Raw genomic sequence first — 23,391 nt, forward strand, 5'->3', positions numbered from 1 at the left:
GTAGGAGGGCAGTGTTTTTAAGCACACCTAAATTTACTTGACATGCCAGAAGAAGGGAATTCCACATTTGAGTCAAGCTCTAAAATGCAACTCAATAGCTGTTACTACCATACATGGACTTGATCTTAAATATGAGGAACTTCCCTTCAATTTTAAGAGGTGGGAATCACTCCTATTCTAGAATTTTTTTGACTAATTTAACTATTCAGGTTAATGTTTAAAGGTGACTAAGCAACAAAAACTGACCTCTGACTTTATGACAACTTTACTTTAGGCTATACAGCAAACCCGTTAGGAATAAACACGTTAAATGCTGCCACAAAAATAAAAGTAGATGACCCAGAATGATTTTCAGCATTGCCATAGAAGCCTGACCCTCAGATCACTTGTCACAGCACCCTAAACCACAAAGTACTAGCTTCCTTAAACACCTGCTAATTCCGATGGATTCTATGCTTCACCAAGGGGTTTCCTATTGCTATCCTGTACTGGCCTCTCAGCTTTATGTTCTTTCACTGGCACTATACAGCCTTTTTTCCCACCATGGTTTTCTGATCAAAATCCCCCTCTCTAGCATCACACCAGGCATCATACACCACTTTACTTGCTAGAGCTACATAACTGTAGCCTGCTACCAGAATAGTTCCTACAGTATGACAGGATTTTTATGAACTTGCTCCACTGATGGCTGCAAGAAAAATTGCTGCCAGCAGAGGATTACTTACCTGTAGAGAGCTGGCAGATCTCCAGGCCCTTTGTTCCCTCAGTACAGAGGGATCAAGCATACTGCATCTCCTGATAACAATGGTGACTCTTGTCTATCAGACAGTCTTTTTTTTTTTCCCCACTCTCATGAGACACTGAGTGTTTTGGTGCTGCCAGCATGAACATGATGTCAATTCAAAGGCAAAGGCTGCTCAGCCCTTTGTGGGTGTCCAGGGTAAATGAGAGCAGCTGCTTGTTCCTGCTGCATGATGCTTTCCATTTCATCTCAGCTGCAGGGCTCTAGCAGCCATCAAAGTCAGCAGTATTCTGCATCAATCCCTCTCCCTTACAAAGGGAAACAAGTCTTATCCTGGTGAGCCAGAAGTAGACACAAGTAACTCTTACTTTTTTAAAATCTCACTTGTTGTGGACTACACATTGCACTTGCTGCCTGTTAGCAGCTCTGCATTTAGCTGTGTAGAACAGAGAGGTGCAGCCCAAATTTCTACAAAATATAACCACATATTTGTGATTCTCTGTTTTACCAGCTATAGTCCTGCCTGCCGTATTCTGTCTCCTTGTCTTTTGATGGAAAGCACTCTGGGGATGGGACACACTTGTTTCTTCTACAAAAAGTGTAAGGGAAAGTTTCAGCCCTAAGGGAAAAGTGTCTTTTTAAGTGCATATGAAGCTTAAGTTTTTGTTGAAACAATCAGTCATAGTGTGCTAAGCTTTCCAACTCTTTTTCAGTTGTTGGCTAGACCTCAGCCATCAACAAGGCATATACTGATCTAATCCATTCCTACTCTCGTGTGTGCAAAAATAACACAACTACCATTTTATAACTAGGCCATCCCAATGACTCTAACAAGTCTATTGGTGACAAAGTAGATAAGCACATAAGACAGGAAAATAGTTCTGTAAAAAATATTAAAGGTTAATAAAACATATTTTAGCCACATCGTGTGTAACCTTACGTTGCAAAGAATTATAAGATTGAAATTTAAATCTATAATTAGCAAGTTTTTTCTTAGGCAATATGAAAATAGAAGTTTTAGATTTTAGGATGAAATATGTATTTTAAATAAACATGTACAGTGATGCAAACAAGGACCCTCTGGCTGAAAGTCAAAATAACAGTGAGCAAAGACAAACAATGGCCCAAAAAAGAAAGCATTACAAAGAAGGTCCCTCTGAAAAAAACTTGGTTTGACCTCTTACTCAAAGCAGTACTTTGATCAAGGGACAAATAATAATTTGCTTCAGATCTAGCTTTGAAATTTAAAATATAGCAAACAAATTACCAAAACATCTAAATACCGATCATTGTAACCTTATCCCAGTGATCCTATCATATCTCACCATGATGAAATAACACAGATTTTTCTCTCAGATGTCTATAATTCTGCTAAGAAGAGAGTAACAGAAAAGGTCCAGCAGTTTTGACTTGACAAAAAAGTATGAAAAAAAAACAACAAACCACATACAGCAAAGTAAATTTTCTTTCCCCAACTTTTCTCTGTCCCTCTCTTCCTAGCTAATTCACAGTGATATAGATATAACATTACAGAACAAGCCATCTGTGACAACTGTCAGCTCAGAGGAACCTTAGATAATAGAAGAACTCACTTCAAGGAGGAACGAGGATTCAAAATTTAAAGTTAGTATTTGGAACAATAAACTGATGCAAGTGAAGAGGTCAGAAAGGACTCCTCAAAAGTCCTTGTCAGCAGGGCTACTTGAGAGGCAGAATATCTAGCAACAGAACAGTTCAAAAATAACACCTTGTATTTCTAATCAATTAAACTAACTCAGTACTTTAAATCTCAATAGAAGCTTTGCATTCTCTCTTAGCTAGCACCTAAGCTTTGTAATTGCTTTATGTGCAGACTTTCCTCGAGAGTCAAACTACAGTTATGGTTCAATGCAATTCTGCTGGGTAGAGCCTGGTAATAGAGATGAAAGAAAAACTTTGCATTCAGCTTTTATCATCGATACTTCCAGAGAAGCTTCAAGACTCAGTTTCAGACACTGCAGTGACAGGAGTCTACCCAGCCATAATTCATTTCCTGATGGTGAATGAAAGGCAAGCAGTGTGGGGCTACTGGAATAACACACATGCCATGGTCCACTTGCATTAACATCTACCCAAGCAAGGACATTGAGAGAGCTGGGTCAATCACTACAGTAAGAGCAATCTGTTTAAAGACTTTTGAGTGTGAAGCTAAAAACCATTTCATGGTCAAAACCATTTGACAGTTTCATCAGCCCTTTAGGTCACAGCCCAGTGCTGCTATAAAAAAACCCTGCAAACAAACTCATCATAGAAGTAACTGCTTTCATATCTCATTTCCAAGTGCAAGAATAATATTGTTCTTCCTAAACCCTCTGCCCCAGTCTTTTGCAACCTGAGAGGCAGTTCTTATCAGGAAAAGGTCCAGAACACAGAGGGAAGGTTCTGAAAAAACTACATTATTTTTCTGAGTGCTATACTTTTGGTGCAAGTGTTAAACTACATACTGCTTCTCTCTTTTCTTCCCTCAAGAGGCCTTAGTAAGGTGGGATAATACTTGGTACATGAACAACCACCAAGGAAAGGCAGCCTGTTTTCTCACAGTAGTAGCATTGCTAATATTGTTAAACAGAAAACAGCAGAAGGTCATTGCTTTCAAATCCCCTATCCAGGAATAGGGAAGAAACAGAAGCACTTTCAGAAAATGACATCTCAACATTGCACTTCTTACCTCTTCCAAAAGGAAATTCAAACGACATTTTGGATAATTGTAAGTAACAAAAGCCTCCACTTTGGGCTGACAGAAGTGTTGGGCAGCACCAGACAGCCACAGCCTGCAGGAGTGATAGATAGTCCTCTCTACAAAAAACCCAAGGCATCACTGTGAAAAATCACTTCTGTAGCACAGGTAACTCATTCAGCTGGCAAGGTCAGCAATAGCTAAAGCCATCTCCCAGAAGCTACAAAACCAAGACATTTGCATCACTTACAGCAGTAAGGACCCAAGACACAATTTTTCAGCAGTCATATAGCCTTTATTATAGCCTCTTTGGACTGTAAATTTACTATCAGAAAGTCAGTAGCTCTGACACGTGGAACAATTAGGATTTGTGTTTTATACACATTACTATGTCTATTTTCGTCACAAATAGTTTAAACAAATCAAAACAGCTTGTGAACAGCTTGTTTATTAGATTTACCATAACGTTCATTCTGGGCAATTCACACAGTCAGACACCTCAAGCAAGAAACCCACATGAGAAGACCTAAATATTATTTCCAATGGATGAGCTGAACAACATCAATGAAAAAATTATTCATATTCAGACATCTCCAGTTATGTTATTTCACACACAAACATTGTTCATGCACCTCGAAGGGAATACACAGAAGCTCAGGTAGCAGCAGTTACAATATATCAACTTTGATTTCTACAGTATTTATAAGAGTTTGGGGCCATATTTTATTTTTTCTCCCCAACTTTGCCTTCAGTGTTTAACTCCTCTATTCCACACATATATAAACCCTCATCTTATCTTATAGTTTCAGTATAAACTCATCCAAAAAATCTCCTTGCTCAGAGATCATCCCAAGCCCTTACATAGTAACAACATATTGAACACAGAAGTAATGTCCTTTCTGACAGGCCTGTCAGCAGGTTTGATACCATGATCTGAATGAAGTACCTGGAAACCTTCATGTCATGGCTGTAACACTGACAGAGCTACAAGGTCTACTCAGGTGATTTTTGCAAGGTATTAGTGATAGGAAGAAATCAAATTGCACTTTTGCATGCCCTGGTTTCATTTTTCAGATAAGGCTTGTTAGAACTCAACTCACCCATCTCTCCTATAAGGCCCCATCTCTCCCTTAAGAACCAGAAAGGGTCAGCATCCAGATAACCTCATCATTTTACTCTTCAAAAATTGTAATAAAGAGCTGCACAACTTCAAAAGGCATAATATATTGCAAGATAATTAAATGCTTCAATTGGAGTATGCGAGACCTTATGTCAAACCGCAGTACAAAACCAGAAGTTTTTATGAAGTATTATCAGTTATTACTGAAACAAATCCTAATGAATCCATGCTTTGGCAGTGAGGTGTAAAAGTGAAAGCATTTTAAAGTATCAACTTGTTTTTATACTTCTCTTTCAGTTGGACTTTCAGAAATTCTGTTCCATTGGTTGTGCAACTTGGTATCCTTGTATACAAGCCAAACATTTCCTCCCCATAAAGCTGCATTAAGCAAGCCAAATACCTGTAGGATGAGGGGGAAAAAAGTGAGGCTGAGTTTGTTGTGTTTAGTTGTTTTGCCTTTTTTAAAAAAACCAAACAATAGTATGCCTTGCAAACCATAAACAGCCACCATTTTTGACACCCTTTTGGCTTGGAAAAGACATTTTGACACTCTTTAGAGTATGACAAGCTATTTTAACAGACTTCTTTGGAGATCAGATAGTCGACTTTCTCTATCCTATAAAAGAATTAGACAAATTCTTTTCAGTCACTCAGCACCTCCGCATATGCACTCCCTGAGCATATGATTAATTATTATTGGGACAATGAATAACAGCCAGAGCTTTGAAAAGCAGAATTCACTAGGAAGATCATACAATAAGCCTAATTTGCTCTGCTCTGAAGCATTCTTTCTCTGAACATGAGCTTTATATCACTGTATTACAAGGAACCTTGATTTGATGTGTAACAATTCTCACAGTTGATTAAAAAGCTGGGTTTGGCACCAAAAGACAGCAGGAATCATAGCGTTTCTTCCTGACTTATATCAGTCAGCAAACCACTTGGGTGGCTCAGTAACATATTTTAAGGTGTTCTTGTCTACAGGCATAAATAATAGGGACTCAAATGTGTCTGAAAGTGCTGCATCTAACAGCTCCAGAAATAGATCCCACAAGTTGATTATCTTGTTCCCTCAAAGAAATAAGTTTTCTTCTAAAGAAAAGAATTTGCTTGATGTTTTACCACATTATTAATGGACCTGAATGACTAATAACACATAAAGCAATTCTAACACAAAGCAATACATGTAATCAGTAGAACAGGACTCTCAGGTGCCATTTGTTATTTTCCAACACATTTATTGTACCCATATGGTGAAAGGCATACATACCACAGACAAGTTCAGAATTCCCATGCTGGTCACAGAAACAAAATTACATGTTGTTCCTGGTGCTTTACAAGCTTCAATTCCTGGAATAATGTTGGCCTCCGTGGACATTTTGATGTCAGCAAGTGCCTTTGCCCAAACAAAAGTACTGACCATCCACAAAATGGCTATCAAGACACTGATAGCCAAGTCCTACACATGAGAAGTATTTGTTAGTAGGTTAAAAAACACAGGAATATACATAGGAGCAAGGCAGAGACAGTATCAATTATATCCAAATTATCATCTGCATCAGTGCTAATGATCACAAGCAAGTTTAGTCATTAACAATGTTGCAATTAACAGCACAATGCTGATGATCAGGTACAAAACCTTTGCATCTATCAAACATAAGCAATCTTATCCTTCATAAGAAATCTGTTTCTAAAAAATCAGATGCCTAACATTTACATTATAAAAATTTAAGTCAAAGTTCAGTAAAAGTGGGGGTGACAGGTGAGAAGGGGCAGGTGATTTAGATCTGGCCTGAGGTCACTGGATCCATTTCTGAGCATGCTCTGAAATTTCTCATTCTAGGCTTCGATATTTAAGGTGACTAAAATTCACAAGGTAACTACTTCCCTCTGCTAATTGCATCTGCACAGCAGGTGCTCTACACAGGGAAAATTCTCAGAGATTAACAGTAGAGGTCCCACCTATGAAACAATTGTATATTCAAATACATGATACAAAAGAAAAAAAAGTTGTGGTGAAGACATTGTTCACCTGAGAAAGTGAAAATTCATTCCACTCTGCTTCAATAACTGCAGATGGTATGATGTCATAGAAGTCCAAGGGCTTTGGGCCCCCTTTTCTGCTGGAGTGCTCTAGCAACTAGTCCGAGATACCTGTGCTCACACGCCATGTAACTTTCAGAACTACTGAATATCCACGAGTTATTCTTGCATTAGCAGTATTCCTCATCTCTTTGTGGTTTGAAAGTCAAAACATTAAAATATCTTAGTATTACTTACAGTTAGTGGAAACTTGTTATTTTGCTGATACACATGGTTGTATCCAATATATACCACAAGGGCAGCCATGCAGTAGAGGAACACCAACACCCCAAGTGTAACAAAGAACTGTGCAGAAGAGGAGAAGTTGCCCACAAGATGGACGTCAGTCCAAGTACCAGCACAGCCTTTTGGGTCTGGTGCACTAAATTCAACAGTATTCAACCTGAAAAGATTATATCCTTCATGTAGTTAGAGTTTGTTATACAGTAGAAACTTCATGCTGTCACGCTTCATAATAACAGTGCTTAAACATTCCGGTTGCAAAAGTTTACTTTATAAGATTATTTATATTTGTATAATGTAGCAGTTATGCAACAAATATTTGTCAAGCTATCTGAAGATTGTTCCCTATCCCACGCTGAGATCTACAGTAGTAGCTTTAGGAGAAGGGTCATAATCTTATTGAGTTGAACTAAGAAACTCCAATTTGGAAGCAGACTTAACAACATTACTTTAGACTGGCAATTAAATAAGGGGATCAAGACTTAAAAGGCATAGTTGCATTACAGCTACAGGAAAATGCAAGCACAGAAGTTGAGTAAAACTCATGTGACTAGCAGTGACCACTCAGTAACTGGCACAAAGTCATTTCAGACCCCCACTCTTCCCTCCGAATGCTGTTACCAATGTTGGGCTTTGTGGCCAAATTCTATACTTTCATAGTGGTTTTTGCTGGGTGGCTTCTGAATCCATTTCAATACTTATGTTGATTGAAGACATATGAAACACTGACCCTGTGCTTGTTGCACTTGTACAGCTGCAAGGGCAAAGAGGAAGCTTCGTCCTCCTGCTCCAGAACAGGAGCTTGTCTCTACAAGAGCACTGCAGTGACACTGGAGCATTTAGTTTTTCTGTGCCCAACACCCTCAGAAAGCTAATGGTGGAATAAACTGAGAAGTATGTATTTTCCTTTCAGTCTTTGCAAAATTGTAGGATAATGGCAAGTCCAAAATAATCTTCAAAGCAGCTACAAATTGATGAAGAATTGGGCTGTTAAAATTAATTGTATTGTTTTGCCTACTAATTACTTTCTGTAGCATTCATGCACTGCTAGACTAAAGCTTAAGGTAGAGAGATACAAAGCAGTAACACAGCCTATTGCCATTTCTACCTGCTTCTTTCCATAAAGCACAAACAGCTACAGTGCTTTGAACAATTACAACTAAATATTTATGTATTGCTCCTACAGAGCAAGCCAGAAGTTTCACATCTTCATTTAGATATACACAATAAGTACATAATCATAAGGAGACAGATGGGGAAAAAGAGAATAATAAATAATCACTGAGTGACCACCGCAGAGATAATGCTCACCTGAATGGATAAGCAAAAGCAGCTGTAACTGTTTTGTTTACCACACCTTTGCAGGAAACTAGAAGGGTAGTTTTACCTTGAAAGCCTCCACATGTGGCAAGAGCAAAAATGGCAAAGATCTATAGGAATTGATACACAGACACATTAGTGCACATCACTTAAACTCAAAAGAAAAACTCTGCATTCAGCTGAAACAGCTAAAGATGACAAGAAATAGGGACAAAGCTAGTAAAGCTCAAATATGAAGTGATATCAAGAAGAAAACTTTGAGTTTCTGTAACCCAAAACCATGAGCAACACTGCTAACCAAAGCCCATTTGAAAGCACTTTGTGTTTATTTTTAGTCATACAGAAAAAGTCTTTTGTCTGGGTTTTTGGTTTTGTTTCTTTTTAAATGCTAACAACCAGCACAGTATTTCTTGCAGTTGATCAGGGAAATACTTTTACAAGTCTCAGATACCCACAACTGTAAGGTAGAGTAACCAGAAGGTACATGCTCAGAGTATCACACATCAACTTAACTCTGTAAGTAGCTCTTATTTTCCCTTTGGTCACTGGCCAAACACTAAACCCCTGATCACCAGAACATGCAACACACAGCACTATAAGGTACTGTAACACACTTGTAATTAACACATTGAGTTTATGTATCTGCAGAAGTGTTTCCTTCACTGCCAACCAGAGGGCTTGGCTGACAAGCAGCCTCGTGTTGGACACTCACTACCAGCAACTGGGGATAGAGAGGTGGCAGCCCATTAGCTCACACCTCTTCAGCTCTACCCAGCTCAGGCACAGGAGCAAATCCAGGCCTGGGGAAGGAGAAGAAACAGCCCCACTCACCCACTCAAGGACCTTAACAAAGCCCAGAGCCTCCAGGAGCATGCTGAAGTCCACTCTCAAGCCAGCCATCCTGGGAAAGGCAAGCAGGAACCAAGACTAACACCTACCCAATATAGCAGCCTCAGCAGCACCTTTTTATAGGGGCACCCCATACCCCTGCCACACCCCCTCACCTGGCAATGGGGATGAGCCCACTCACAGATCCCTCAGCTGGAGCTCTTCAGCCTCAGACCTTTCTGTGGGCTGGGGAAGTGGTGCAGTGACTGTCACAAGGGGAAGCAGCACTGGCCATTTTGTGCAGTGAGTAAACAGTGACTTCTTCCCCATCCCCTTCCTCCACCACACACTTCGGACAATCATATGTGCCATACTTTGAGCTTGATGATTTGATGGCAAACAAGGCAGGGGCACTTGACAATTCATATGTTTGCCAAAATCTCACCAACTACTTTTTTAATTTGTGGTGTGATTTGATTGTGACTGCTTTGTTGCTGATGTGTTAATCACCAGTAAAAGTGAAGAGCTAGAACTCATGCTGAAGAAGGGCTGTGAGAGAGGTTGTCCTCTGCCCTCCTCCCTGGCCAGAGAGCCAAGGTGACCATGGGCACAGCACTCACTGCTGCAATTTCCTGGCTCTGCTTCAAGATCTTTTAGAAGCTTCTTCAGGGCTTACTGGGGGACTCCAGGGAACCTTCTGAGGAGCATCAGGGTGTCTGCTGATGCTCTAAGGAAGGGGTGGCTAAGGAAAGTTGTGGCTGCTCCTGGTAGAATCTACCTGATCTGACAGCTTATAGGAAGATCTGTGAGCAGACCCTTGCCAAAGGGTACTGGGAGGTTTCATCCCAGCTGAGCCCTGTTATTGCCACCAGGCAGCCTTGCAGCAGGTGCCAAGGAGATGCCAATGGAAGAGCTGGCTTGGAGTGCAGCTCCTGGGTGCAGTTAGTGGGTGCAGCAGCTGGTGCTGAAGGGGGCCAGCAGTCTCCATGGAGCAGCAGATGCATGCTCAGCTGTGGTGGTGATGTGCTGTGGGTCACGGGGATCAGCTCTCCCTGGTGCATCAGAGCCTTGGCTCAAACCAAACTGCTGAGGGCTAGTGCAGCTCTTCAGTCCCAGGGCTGACAAGCTGAGGAGTTTTGTGGACCTGTTACTGATAGGTAAGGAAAGACTGGTCAGGACTATGGAGACTGGGGTCAACTTCGACCGAGTTTGCTCTGTGATGGATGTTACTACTGTGAATAAGTCTTGGGAGGCCAGCCAAAGGTGGGAATACATGAGGAAGCTTCCCAGCTGGGGACTACATGTGAGAACAATAGCAAAGAGTCAGTGTTTCAGCTGGCCTGAGGCTGCACTTGCAAAACATTGGCAAGAACTCACACAGTTCAAGGAGGATTTTTGACCCTAGCTTTCTGTACAATGACCAAAAGAGGTGCTGACATCTGCCTCCTGCCATGGGATCCCGGAGGTAGTCCAAGACAGAGCTGTGGAAAGGAGGCCTCTTTCCTTTCTTTCACTGCTTTTGTTATATACATGAATCTCACAAAAAATGCCCCATGATCCAGAGAAGCAGTGCTGAGGGTTCAAGCTACCTTGGTTAGCTTAGCTGCCTGGATAGCCCGTGCCTATAAGGAGTAAAACAGGAATACAAAAACAGGGACAGATGAAGACGAAATATCTCTTTGCTTATCTTCTCCACATCCTCCATGTTGAAGAAAATCTGTTCCATATATACGTGGCATATAAAATCTTAGTTCAGCCTAAATCAACCAAGCAACTCCCTGCCCTTTCATCCAATATACCTCTGTAATTTTTTTTTCTTCCTTCCCTCTTCCCCATATTCTACTTAAATCCTACAAGCAATGTATCTCCCTAAAAACACATATAGACCCTTGTTTGATTACTCTCCTTTCCCACTTGTCAGTTAGTTAAAACCATTTCATTATTTAAGGCATTCTTAAAAAATGCTCTTTTGGGTTTTTTATATGTTTTATATGTTTTTTCTCTCTCAAGTCTTTTCACATCTCCAGTATGGATGTACTCTGAACTATATACAGTGTTCTAGCTGTGGGCTTAGTAATTCAAAATTGGAAAAGACTGTTAATTTTTCACTCCATATAACTTATCTGTCTACTGAGGTTAAAAGTATTTTGGAACATTTTTTATAGTGGATTGCATTCCAAGGTGATATCAAACATTAAAATGTAAGTAGTCCTCCCTGAGAGTTAATGTCATAACCTGAAACAAATTCTGGATCAATCTCTGCAAGGGAGAGTTTAAGCAGGAAGACTGTATACTGTTTAGGAGCACCAAAAAAGCCTATTACAGAAAAAGAGAATTATTTTGATTGAAAAATCAGCTTGTCTTAAAGGAAAAGTGACAGAAGTATAAAAAATATAGAACAAATGTGAGAAAGGAGAAGCTGATAATAATATAAATTGCAGAAGAGTGATAAGAAGAAAAGTGATAAGAAAGCAAATGGATCAAGGGACCAGTATATGGTCTACAGGCTTGCAGACAACAGCTATGCATTTTTGAAACATAGGAAGACAAGAAGAGCTTATATCGAAGTGAACAGACAGAAATGATGGAATCACCTTAAAAAAAAAAAAAAAGAGAGAGTGAGAGAGAATAAGGCAGGAACAGCCAATATTGTATTCTGTATTTGGGAAAAAGCAGGACAGTATTAATATGCTAATCATGTAATAAATCCTTTCCACTCCACCATGTCTCAGGGGAGTGCTGAGTCACATCTGCTAAAGCTTCTCTATCAGTTGTCAATACCCAGCAACCCCAGCTTGGACAGGGCTGATAAAGGAGCTCTCTTAATAGGAACAATAATTGCCGGTCATCTATGAAACACTGGTTCAGATCCAGATGTCTGAATGCTAAGGCAATATAGGCCTATCCATTTATCTCAATTCCTGAGAAAAGAGATGGAGTGACTGATGCAGAACCCTCTTGGTAGAGAATCAAATTAGAACAATACAGTTAATGTCAAGCTACACAGTCGTTTGGAAGTCAGTTTTTGCTGATTAGCTGATGCTTAAGCTGATCAAAAGACTGGGTTGATAATAGTTGACACTGTAACGTAATTCCAGGTTCTGGGAGCTTTTGGTGGATATTTGATGACTCTGAGAGGATACAAAACTGATGTAAACACTGATTTAACTAGAAAGTAGGTACCTGATTGCTCTTTAACTGAAAATCAATATTATTAGTGAAAAAAACCCCTGTTTCTCAATATACCAGGTCCCATCCTCTGGAAAATAAAAAAGGACAAAGGTGTTTATATTGCTGGTCTCATGGTGTCTGACAAGGCTGTGGAAGAGGCCTGTGGGATTCCTGGCTGCCCCAGAGACATGTCTGCAACAGAGACAGCAAAGTGATTGTGCCCCTGCATGAGGAGTGAGTGAGCTTCCCCTGGAGCACTGTGCAGGTCTCATTTACTAATGCTTGTGGAAGATTAATTCAAACTATCTGGATGATTAAGGGTCACAGAGACCTCATTTTCTAAGAGTGAAAGAACTTGGGTGGTTCAGCAAAATGAAGGGTAACTTCAGGTATTACTACTGGCTTGGAGTTCAAAAGGGAGTAGACACAGAGAAGGCAGAGATTTGTGCTAAAAGGCAGATTTACCAAAGGGATCACTGCATGTAATCAAAGAATATAATTTATGTTGAACATAAAGTGTGAGTATGAGATTCTGGAAATATGTTCCAACAGAAGGCAAACACTGAAAAAAAATTGTTTTAGAAGGAGTTCAGAATATGTTGCTCGTGATAGCACAGGAAAAAAAACCGATGGCTCACGATGTTCTTAGCCCATCCAATCCCCTATGCAATCCAAACAAGGATTAATTCAGGGAAGTTCTGAACTCTGTGTTTATAGATAAAGCAAGAGTGGGTGATTAAGTTAATACTTATCTGGCAGGGGAGGCACCATTGCACAGGACTGCTCTGTCCACAATGCTGTCTATTTGGCAGGTCTGGAAACTTCAGGTGGAGAAAGTGCTTTTCTTCCTCCCAGATTAGATAAATCTTACATGCCACATAACTCTCTACAGGTAGTTTCTGGTGATGTAATGGGCTGCATTTGTTAGCTGTTTATCTGTGTTCTAGTATCTCAATAATTTTATTTGCTTGTGCACTCTGATGCTTTAAATCTTTCCTCTTTAGACCTGCGAACACATTTACTGTTCCATTTATTTCTCATTGGCTGCCTAATAAAAACACGAAGTTACATTGTTCCTTTTCCCTGACTTTTCTAGTACCCCTTTACCTTTTCTCCAAGACTTTGGAAATCACTGTTTAGTGTGTTTGATCTTTGCTAAAAGTCCTTGAGATATATTTCACTGCATGTGCCATTTGTCTCTCCAAGCAGGTTTTAAGTTCTGTAGTTAATACAAGTTAAATTTTCTGAGATATCGTATGAATTTTTTTAAAAGACCCAAATTCTAGGTATTTTACGCTGCCTTTAATTTACTCACAGCAGCTTAGTTACTTCTGAACTATTATGGTGCTTATTAGTACCCTTTCTGCCTTGAAGTTTAATTTTCTACTATTGCATGTGTAAAAATTCTTGTTATTCTCCTTAATTCCTGGGGAAGCCACTGAAGGGCAGGTAATCATGTTCCCTACTGTCCACATTTCTGTGTGCATTTCCAAAGGGCAAGAGAGAAAGAAGCCCTTCTCAGTGAGGCAGTAGCTCCTCTGGAGGATGTTTCAGAGCAGAAGTTTCCTGTAGCTGCTCTTGCCTCCCAGGTAGTGTGATTTCCATAGGAGATCACAATTTACAGGCGAATCCTGTGGCTCAATTTTCATAGCTCATCACTCTGTAGGTGTTAACTAGGTACTATGGGACCTCCCCTTTACAGGATGCTGGGGTGTGCCTTGTTCTCTGAGTACACTTTGGAAAGTAATTGCAGAAGACAGAGTTTTGGAGGATAACAATTAACTCTAAAAGACAAAGAATATGATGCATTCAGTTGGAAAAAAATTTGTAAATTGCACTGCGGAGTTATGAATCTTCAGGCAGAATTGATTCAGCTGCTTATTGAAAGGGTTTGTCTGGGCATGCTGGGTGGCTGCAGGACTGTGCAGAGTCCTGTTCTACCATCTAGTGGCGTATTGGGACAGTGCACAAGGTAGAAATTGCCCATTTTCACCATGAGGTTATCATTAATTTAATAAATTATTATTAATTTGTGTTTGTAATTTCTGAAACCCAACAGAATTTCTTAGATGAAGTGAAGCCATTAAGAATGGCTGATTTGAAGTGGAAAATAGGTGGAAAGGGGCTAGAAGATATTCTCTGCTGCAGTCAGAGCACTTAAGGTTGATGTGGGTTGCCAGTAGCATCTCTGAATATACACTAGTCTCACTGTGCTTAGTACTGCATGCGATCTGTACCTTACAGCAAAGCACACCTCTGTAGTGCTATTATTAATTTACTTTTTGATGAATCTAGAAATCAGAAAAGCCCTTCCCTTTTCCCTCTCTTCATTTTTTTTGACAGTAATCTCTGAGAATTAATCTAGTAAATTCAGTTTTGACCTTATCATGCTACTTCAGGCAATATCTGTCCATCACACTTCAGCCAACTGCTGGGTTTTCTGGTGTTTTACGTGCTGCTTGGTTGGCACTGACAATTAAATAAACATACTCCATCCATGGCTCCGCTGTTCTCTGCAGGAGGTTATACTGTCACACGTTTGAACTGATCAGAATGAAAAATAAACCTGTAAGTAGAATTTTTTGTGCCAAATGGATGCGAAAAAAGCTTGTGCTGGCACAAAGCAAGAGGTGGTTTGAGGCAACATCTCAGGAGTGTCGAGAATTTTGCTCCCAGCAGAAAATGCAGGGTAGGACAAAATCCCTTGCGAGTTCCCAAATGTGCCAAATCGGGCTCCTGAACTGGACTCAAGGTCAGCTCAGGGCCTGTTGTAGAATACTGACTCTCAAGATTAAAGAAGTTTTAAAATGTGTCCATTTATTTGTTGGATGATTAAAACGCAGCATCCACTCTACATGCTGCTATAAAATTGTTTGTGTTTTTAACCAAATCTCATTAGAAGTTTATGTATAATTAATTATACAATTGAGCTGAATGCATTACTTTTTTTTTCCTTCTTTGTTTTTCTTGAAGGTTCCAGATTTCCCAACTGTTGACAAAGGATGTGTTAATGACATCATTATGAAGTTCTGTTGTTTACTATTTTCTTCAACAAGTAGTAATTTTATTGACTTTGGCAGAGAGATTGGTGTTTTGCATGATTTCAATAGATTTTGTGACACAGAGGCATAATATAAACCAAGATGTTCCAGAATAAACAGGACTATTACTACCAGATGGAAATAGTCATGAAGCATTATTGGACTTGAAAAAACAAAAACATTTTAGGAAAAACATTTTAGGAGTCAGCTTAATCATTCTGAAAACAATATCTAAGTCTAAAGTACTGCTTTTGGAGAAAACAACGGAAGGGTATAAATAGTAATTATTTCAGATCTTGCTACTTTATTGTCTATGCATATATTTTGAATATGTGAGACTTTAAAAGACTTGCCAACACACTTGAGTTAGTGTTGTAATTTGAATCTGAAATGAGATATTTCTGATTATAACACAAATCAAGGCAGCTAAAACTCAGAAGATATTCTGGCAGCAAACTTATTGAACTTAGAGACAAGAAATGTTGGCTGACCTTATTTGTAGAGGTGGTCAAATGATTAATTGTGATTTTCAGATGAATTCTAAATTTATTCTGGTAACAATAGCTTATGCAGTCAGTGGATAATGAGCCCTGGCAAATAACAGGTTTATAACTCAAATCTGGGTCGTGGACATCAGGCCGCAAAATAAAAATTAATCTATTCAACAGTACAAATATTTCTCATCCTAAATGGTGAGGAAGGAAGTCTGTGTACTTGGGTGGAATAACTGTACGCGAATACAGATGGTCAAGCAGGTAATATTTGTCTGCCAAACAAGACACAATAGATATTCTTAGAGAATCTGTTAAGAATTTGAAAACAAATAAATGCACTGGGTAGGTGATATATTTTAGATCAAAAATTGCTAAAATACATACAGATTAAATGTAGTGAAAATAGCAAGGAAAGTGAAATCTCAAACGGAGGGCACAAGCAAATTAAAGTGTTGCTATGTATTTAATTCAGTTATTATCTGACAGGATTAAATTCTTTAGAAAACAAAACACAAACTAAACAGGTCTCAAGCAGCCTACATAAATAAAAAAGCCTTTCTTAATGTCATTAAATGCAAATGCTACTCAGTTAAAAAAAAAAAAAATCATAAATCCTTAGTCCAAAAATTCATAGTCTCCCAATTGCAAGGGTGAGCTCTCTTTTTGGTGCAAGTCAAGGGTTCATCTTCACATAGAAAAAGCAAACTGTACTGTTGGCACTGTAATGGCTACATGTGTAACATCTTTCCTCAGGACTGCTTCAGCACTTGACACTTAGCAGAAACAGAGTAGGTGCACAGTGACCCCCCTGGCTTTTTCTTGTTGCTTCTAATCAGGGAAAAAACTGGAGCACTACTAATACCTTCCAGACACACTGTGGGCTTCAACAGGAGCATGACTTTCGGCAGGGAAACTGAGCAAATGAGGATGCCATTTGAGAAAAAAGATATTGTAATGTTGGCAAATTATCCTAGGAAAACAATACCACAGGGAAACCAGAAGAAAAAAATCTCCTGTAAGCAACCTGGCACGTCCAGACTTTCAAGTACTTGAACTGTAAAAAGCTGGCCCTCACAGAATGATTTTTAGAAATCAGGTAGAAGATTTTCTTTAAGACTTTTTTCAGGTTAATTTTTAAAAAAAATTCTTAACTTTCCAGACCTTATCAATGTGTTGAGTGGCAATATGGACACAGTGTAAAATATAATATAAAATGCTGCAGAAAACCTTCGTTTCCTCAGCTTCAGCAAATGAAATGTGTCTGGGGACCTTCCTGGACTCCAAGTCAGCTGACATGGGGCTATCTGACTTTCTGCTCAAAAAGCCTCAGCCTCCAAACCCTGGCTGCTGTATGACCTGGTTGTAACCATCTCTGGACTACCCTCACTCCTGAACTGTGCCTGGGAATTATTTGGGAGCATGTCCATGTGTCCAATTCCTACCCTGGAGTGCTTCATCAGTTTGCTGACTGACAGTGCTCCAGGGCAGTGGCTCTCCTTGCCACTCCTGAATTTTTCTCGTATTGAAGCAGCATTTTTGTGGGAGGGCTGGAACACCCGTAGAGAGAGAAGTTGCCTGGGATTTCCTTCTCATTCCCTCTTGAAGAGACTCTCATCGCTCTCTCACCTCTCCAGGCACTCAGCTGCTGGTGTCAGTGCTTGCAAGCCTGGTTTCTTCCTTCCACCATCTCCTCCTTCCTTCATACCGCCTCCATTTTTCACAGGTCTCTCTCATGTTAATCAATCCTAGGGGGAATTTTTCCAGCCTCCTGTGATGGGAGATAGAAGGCAGCAGGAGACTGGCAAGAAGCCAGGCAGGCAGGGGAATAATAATAATGCTGCCTTTTATGCTCCAAATCCATTTTACTGTAAGCATCCTGCTGTACAAGCCGTTTCATGAGCCATTCATCATATTCACAAATAAGCCCTTTACTTAGAGAAAATTTCGAAGAACAGAAAGCTCAGAAGTAAATGCTATGCTGCCTGATTGTGTAGTCACTCTGGTTTTCCTCACGTGTCCCGATGCCACCGTCATTGCCGTAAGTCCTTCAGCAAATCCCCGCAGGTCAGTAGCACACGGCTGGTGGGTCGCGCCTCACCTGGGCAGAGCCCGCACAGCCCCGGCTCTGCCGCGCCCTGAGAGGCACCCGCTGTGCAGCCACCTCCCCACCACGGGCTGCTGTGCCCCCGCCTGTGGGAACGGCTGATTTAAAGCACCCAAACCCAGGAGTCGGTTCTAGGAGCTAACACAGCTCGTGTTTCAGCGCTGGAAATGCTATGTTTTGACTGGCTTCCCGGGGATTTTTCCAGTGGCTGGTTTAATCAGTCCTGCTGGTAGTCTGTCAGCCCCAGGCAGCGTTTCGGTACATAAAGCTGCAACAACCTCTGAGGGGCACAGGCAGCAAGCTGCGAGGCTGTCCCAGCTTGGCTGGTTCTGTAAAGGCATAAATCCACCTGCATTTCCTCCCTTCATCCCTTCTGCACTGAGCATGCACCAAATTCTTGGCTATACGTAGTGCCTAAAAATTCTAGCTTCCCTGTGCTAGGGGTTTGGGGTTTTTTGGAGCTCCCTCCAACAGGTATATATAGGCTTGGCACATAACACATGCATACATAATCTACATTAAACTATGAATTACAAGCATCTGATTAAAAGGCATATTGTTAATGGAAGGCAGAATTTAGGCCCTAAGTGTTTTGACAAAACCTTCTGTAAGATGGAGCTTTATTCAATTTTTTCATTAAGTTGCTATAAATCAAGAATAACTCCCTGAAAGTCATATTCCAAAAATAGATGCCATTGAGCATGTCCTGTGGAAATAAATAGTTTTAATGGAAGTATCTGGCTTCAGTGCAAAAGCATGAAGACAGAAATCAACTCAAATGAGAGCAGTTGTATACAGAGGTGTGTGTTCATGTGGGAATATTCCACTCTTCTCTGTACATGTAAAATGAGGTTCTCACCTGGACAGATAGTACCAAAACTGGATATAAATAAGAAGTTTTACAATGAAGGTGGTGAAACAGTGGAACAGGTTGCCCACTGTTCAAGGTCAGGTTGGATGGGCTTTGAGCAACCTGGTCTAGTGAAAGATGTCCCTGCCCACGGCTGGGAGCTTTGACCAGATGATTTTTAGTGGTTTCCTCCAACCAAAACCGTTCTTTGATCCTGTGAAAAATTATGATCCCTCTAAGTTCCACAGATTCATTCTTTCCCAGCAGCTTTTCTCTGGATGAGAAATTATGACAGTAATGAGATTCATCAAGTTGTAAAAAATATCTCCTTCTTTTCCACAATGCCACGGGCAAATGGAATCCCTCACCAAATCCTGTGTGTCACAACTCATTTGAGGCTGGGACAAGAACTTACATAATTTTCAGTATCTTTCTCCTAGTTTTGGGCACTGCCAGAGAGTATGGATATACAGGTACAGTATAAATTTAAAATTCCCCACACCGCACCGGTGACACTCTTCTTTACATACTCACAGTAGACTAATTACTCAGTAGCTTTCTTTTCAGCCTCATTTTTCAAATGCCTATTGCCAAGTGAGAAGGGTTTAATGGCTTGGCACAAGATTCAAGGGGTGCTGGAGATGTCCCTGCTGAACTGCGATTGAATGTCAACAAGCCATTAGCCGAGATCGTTTATTCCGTGCTGAACACTTTACTTCCACTTAACCTGTTCCATTACAAATAAACGGCGGCTTCTGACGGCAGGCGGACAGTCCTCGCTCGAGACCCGCTCTGACGTGCAGCTCGGCAGCTCCCGGGATGGATCTTCGGGCAATGCCTGGCTCATCCCCAGCCCTCCTGGCTGGGAAGGCGGCCGTGGGCTGACACGTGTCCGGGGCCAGCCGGCAGCGCCGCCCGGATGGCTCAGACACGGCAGCGTCCTTTCACACTCAAAAGACCCTGGCGTGCCTCCGTCCAAAGGGCTCTGCATATTTGGCAGTCGGCCTGCTTGTGATTTTCCAGTGGCACGTGTTCAGCAACGTCTGCCGTCAGCTTTGGCAGATGCAAGGAAAACGTTTTGTAGACCTGGAAAATTCCCAGTGCTCACACTCCGTCTGACTGGTTAACAGCATCCTCCTCCAATGGCAGCTCTGGACTGAGAGGTATCAAAGAGCTTAGGGCCTTAGAAAGGAAGGAAGAAGGGTAGGGAGAGAAGAAAAAAAAAAGCAAAGAGCAATTTTTTCACTCTTCAAGAATTTCATTATATTATTTCGTATTCCAAGTATTCAAAATTTAACAGTTGGTCCTCAAAACTGTGCTGTTTTTAAGCCATGCAGTTAAATTAAAAATCAGTCTCTTGGTGTAGCTGAGATTCCTTTTATTAGTCCTCTGATCTTTTGCCTTTTGGAGGTGACATTTGCCAGCTTTTCTCTGCAGTCTCAATGACTAGAAGCATACTCTTCATTGTCATGAAAGCTGAGATGCTCACATAATCATATGACTCCAGAAGCTGGGGATAGAAGTACATCGTGTTCCATGGGACCTGCCGTCAGAATGCTGGCAACACCGCAAAATTTCCCCGGAGAGCTCATCCTGCCACGCTTAATATAATGTACAAAGATAATGTACAAAGTCTCAGATGAGCTGAAGGAGCAATCTAAAGGGCACATTCAGCCCTTTGCAATTAACCAGCACTAGCCTGCAGATCATGCACCTCTCAAATAGGACCTGTCCATCAAGGTAATGCTGACATTCATGTTGACCTCAGGACGGATTGAATTTCCCTCAAGGTGCATTCAGAAAAGCCACCAGCTCTAGTGGTGACTGTAAAAGTGAATGGTAGCAAAATCTCAGACCTAGAAAAGGATTTGGGGTTCAGCTTTTCCTTTTTTTTTTTTTTCTTCTTATAGATGGCTTATTCCCCCCCAATCTCTCTGGTGTTGTCCAAAAATTGTGTCTAATTTAGAAAGCATCTTTTGGATTAAGGTAATAGTATGATATATACAGAGAAGGAAAAAAGTATGAAATATTTTGATTAATATGTGACATATATGAATAAAATATACACGTTCAGAGATAAGATTTCATTTTCACATATTTTCAGTTAAAATGCTCTGATTTTTTCACTTTGAAAGCATGTTTTATTGTAAAATTTACCTTATTTAATGATGAGAATAAATTCAAACCTGATCAGACACAAAATATGTCATTATGGGTATGACAGAGTCTTTCAACCGCATGTGATTAAAATGTGGTTTATTTCAACTGCCATATTAAGAAAATCAGTCCTTGGCCTGGGACTTGTCTCAGACACTCTGACAATGCAGAAAATTGTCCAGGAACCTGTGGGGAGCCAGGGCTGGAGGTAGCAGAACCCCCGAAGTGCCCCCTGATGCTGCAAAGGCATTAATGACTTTGTCACTGCAAGAGCTGCTTTGGGGAGAGGAGGTCACATTGCACCCAGCTGCTGCCTCCTGCTCCAGCTGGTGCAAGAGCACTTCGGTGTGAGCCAGAGATTGTGCAAAAGCTTGTGAGGGAGCAGGGAGTGCCTGTGAATTTTGTAATCAGCTGGCAGTGCATTTTCTGTATTTCTGTATGAGAGTGGAAAACCCAAATGCACTTGCTGATAGCCCTCTCACGGACATTAGAGGCACTGCACCCAAGCAGAATCTGCTCCTTTTAGGATGCAGGTTAACTCTTTTGTCTTATTATAAGAATTATTACTGAGGAAAGGAGAGGAAATAAGAGGGATCGATGTCTTATTTTTTTTTCTCCATAATTTACATAGCCAGATAGAAAGTTTCATTATCTTCTGGATTCTGGAGCAAGTTTGGACTGAAGGTTGTGCTGAGGTGTCATGGTTTAACCTCAGGCAGCAATTAAACCCCATGTGGCCACTTGCTCACCACCCCCTCTGTACTCCCACTGGGATGTGGAAGAGAATCTGAAAAACATAAAACCTGTGAATTAAGAATAGTTTAATAATTGAAATAGAGTAAAATATAATAAAAACAATAATAATAAAAACAACTATAGTGGAAAAGAGAGGGAGATTGAAAGGAATAAAATCCAAGAGGAAAAACAATGATGCCCAATACAATTGCTCACCACCCACTGACTGATATCCAGTCAGTCCCTGAACAATGATTGGCCCTTCCTGGACAACTCTCCCTGCTTTATATACTGGGCATGAAGTTCTATGGTATGGAATATCCCTTTGGCCAGTTCTGGTCAACTGTCCTGGTCACGTTCCCTCTTGACTTCTTGGCTCCCTGGCAGAGCATGAGACACCGAAAAGTCCTTGACTTAGGGGTCATCACTGCTGAGCAACAACTAGAACATTAGTGTGTTATCAACATTATTTTCATACTAAATCCAAAACACAGCACTGTAGCAGCTACTAAGAAAAAAAAATTTACTCTATTGCAGCCAAAACCAGGACACAAGGAATGGATTTCTTGTCCTGATTTAGGTTGACAGCTCTGGGAGGAAGGGGTATATGCTGCAAGAATAGTTCTTGGCTACTCCAGAAGTCTAGAAAGCTCTGTCTTGGCAGCACGTTTCTAGGAAAGGCATTTGGCACAAGTACTGGCCAGGTATTTTGTGGCACGTTTTGCCCCGATGATGTTTTCCCAGTGTCTTTCCAATGGCAGGGGAGGGGGTAGAGTGCCCCAGCACAGGGTGGGGTGACACACCTGGTTGTGGTTAGCACAAAAATAAAATGCTGAGTTATGGAACATGCTCAGACAGGAAATCACTTATTTCCTTGCGCAGCTGCTATGACAGCAATGTTGATGTTGGATCTTCCCTAGTTGAAAGGAAAAATAGGACTTGATTTCAGTACAAACGAGTTGTTGCCTCACTCTGGAAGTTGGTTTTCTCCAGCCCATGTGAACAGAGTATCAGCCAGACAAGCTGCCAGAGATGGACAGTTATACATTTATCTTCCTTCATCTACAAGATGCACGGCCCTGAGTAAGGAAAAAATAGTGATTTAATTCTGCTTGGTTGTACCCAGTAAGAAACAAGGAAGGATTTTCCAATAGCACTAGAGGTAGTTTCATTTCTATTGCCCTCGAGACAGAGGTTTATATAGTCCTGTCACTTGAGGGCAGCTGCTTGCACTCTTAACTCCTATGTTGTCTCTGGGGAAGTGGCTAATAGTCTTCAGTGACCAAAAAATCTCCTCTGGTCATTTCATATGGGAAAACTTAGGATTTCCTGACACTGGAATTGTAATCTTCATTGCAGTCATGATTCCTCTGAGAAAGACACTACGTGCTCTGCTCAGCCCACTGGCAAAAAGGGCAAACCTCATCTTGGCAGATAAGTGTTTTGTTTGTTTCTTTTTTTTCCCTCGCAATTTGCTCTCCCCGTGTCGCCAAGAAAAGACAAAAAGAGCTATTGTTATATCAGCCCTGTCCCCAGCACCGCAGGCGTTTTTTAACTTCAGAACAAAGCGGGAGCAGGGAGTATTTGAGAAGTTGTGTGGCAGCAATTGCCTGTAGAGGAAAATCGATGCTCCCCATCAAACCAGCTCAATATCCTCGTGTGCAAACCCAGTGTTCTGTTTCTGGATGCTACATTTTGCTCTAGCAACATTTCCAGTTGTCATTATCAAACTGAGGTCTATGTTTTATCAGCAAATGCTTCAACTTGGTTTATATATTAACAGCCTCA

At 40.8% G+C, this 23,391-nt stretch overlaps 1 protein-coding gene across 2 annotated transcripts; it reads right to left on the reverse strand.

Moving 5' to 3' along the window:
• Positions 1-3,718: 3,718 nt before the first annotated feature.
• Positions 3,719-18,025, reverse strand: SYPL1 (synaptophysin like 1). 2 transcript variants are annotated; one of them, XM_051805159.1, is made up of 6 exons: positions 17,384-18,025; positions 9,055-9,124; positions 8,215-8,333; positions 6,859-7,063; positions 5,849-6,037; positions 3,719-4,978 (listed from the first exon to the last, which is right to left on the reverse strand). In XM_051805159.1, the coding sequence occupies exons 1-6, from the start codon at positions 17,458-17,460 to the stop codon at positions 4,859-4,861; spliced, it is 780 nt and encodes a 259-aa protein (XP_051661119.1). In that variant the 5' UTR covers positions 17,461-18,025; the 3' UTR covers positions 3,719-4,858. The 2 variants fall into 2 exon arrangements, with proteins under 2 accessions (XP_051661119.1, XP_051661118.1); XM_051805158.1 differs by lacking the exon at positions 9,055-9,124 and having other exon boundaries at positions 17,771-18,023.
• Positions 18,026-23,391: the final 5,366 nt, after the last annotated feature.

The sequence above is a fragment of the Manacus candei genome, unplaced genomic scaffold (assembly GCF_025592945.1).
Source record: "Manacus candei isolate 608988 ecotype Guabito, Panama unplaced genomic scaffold, ASM2559294v1 h1tg000063l, whole genome shotgun sequence".
NCBI lineage: Eukaryota > Metazoa > Chordata > Aves > Passeriformes > Pipridae > Manacus > Manacus candei.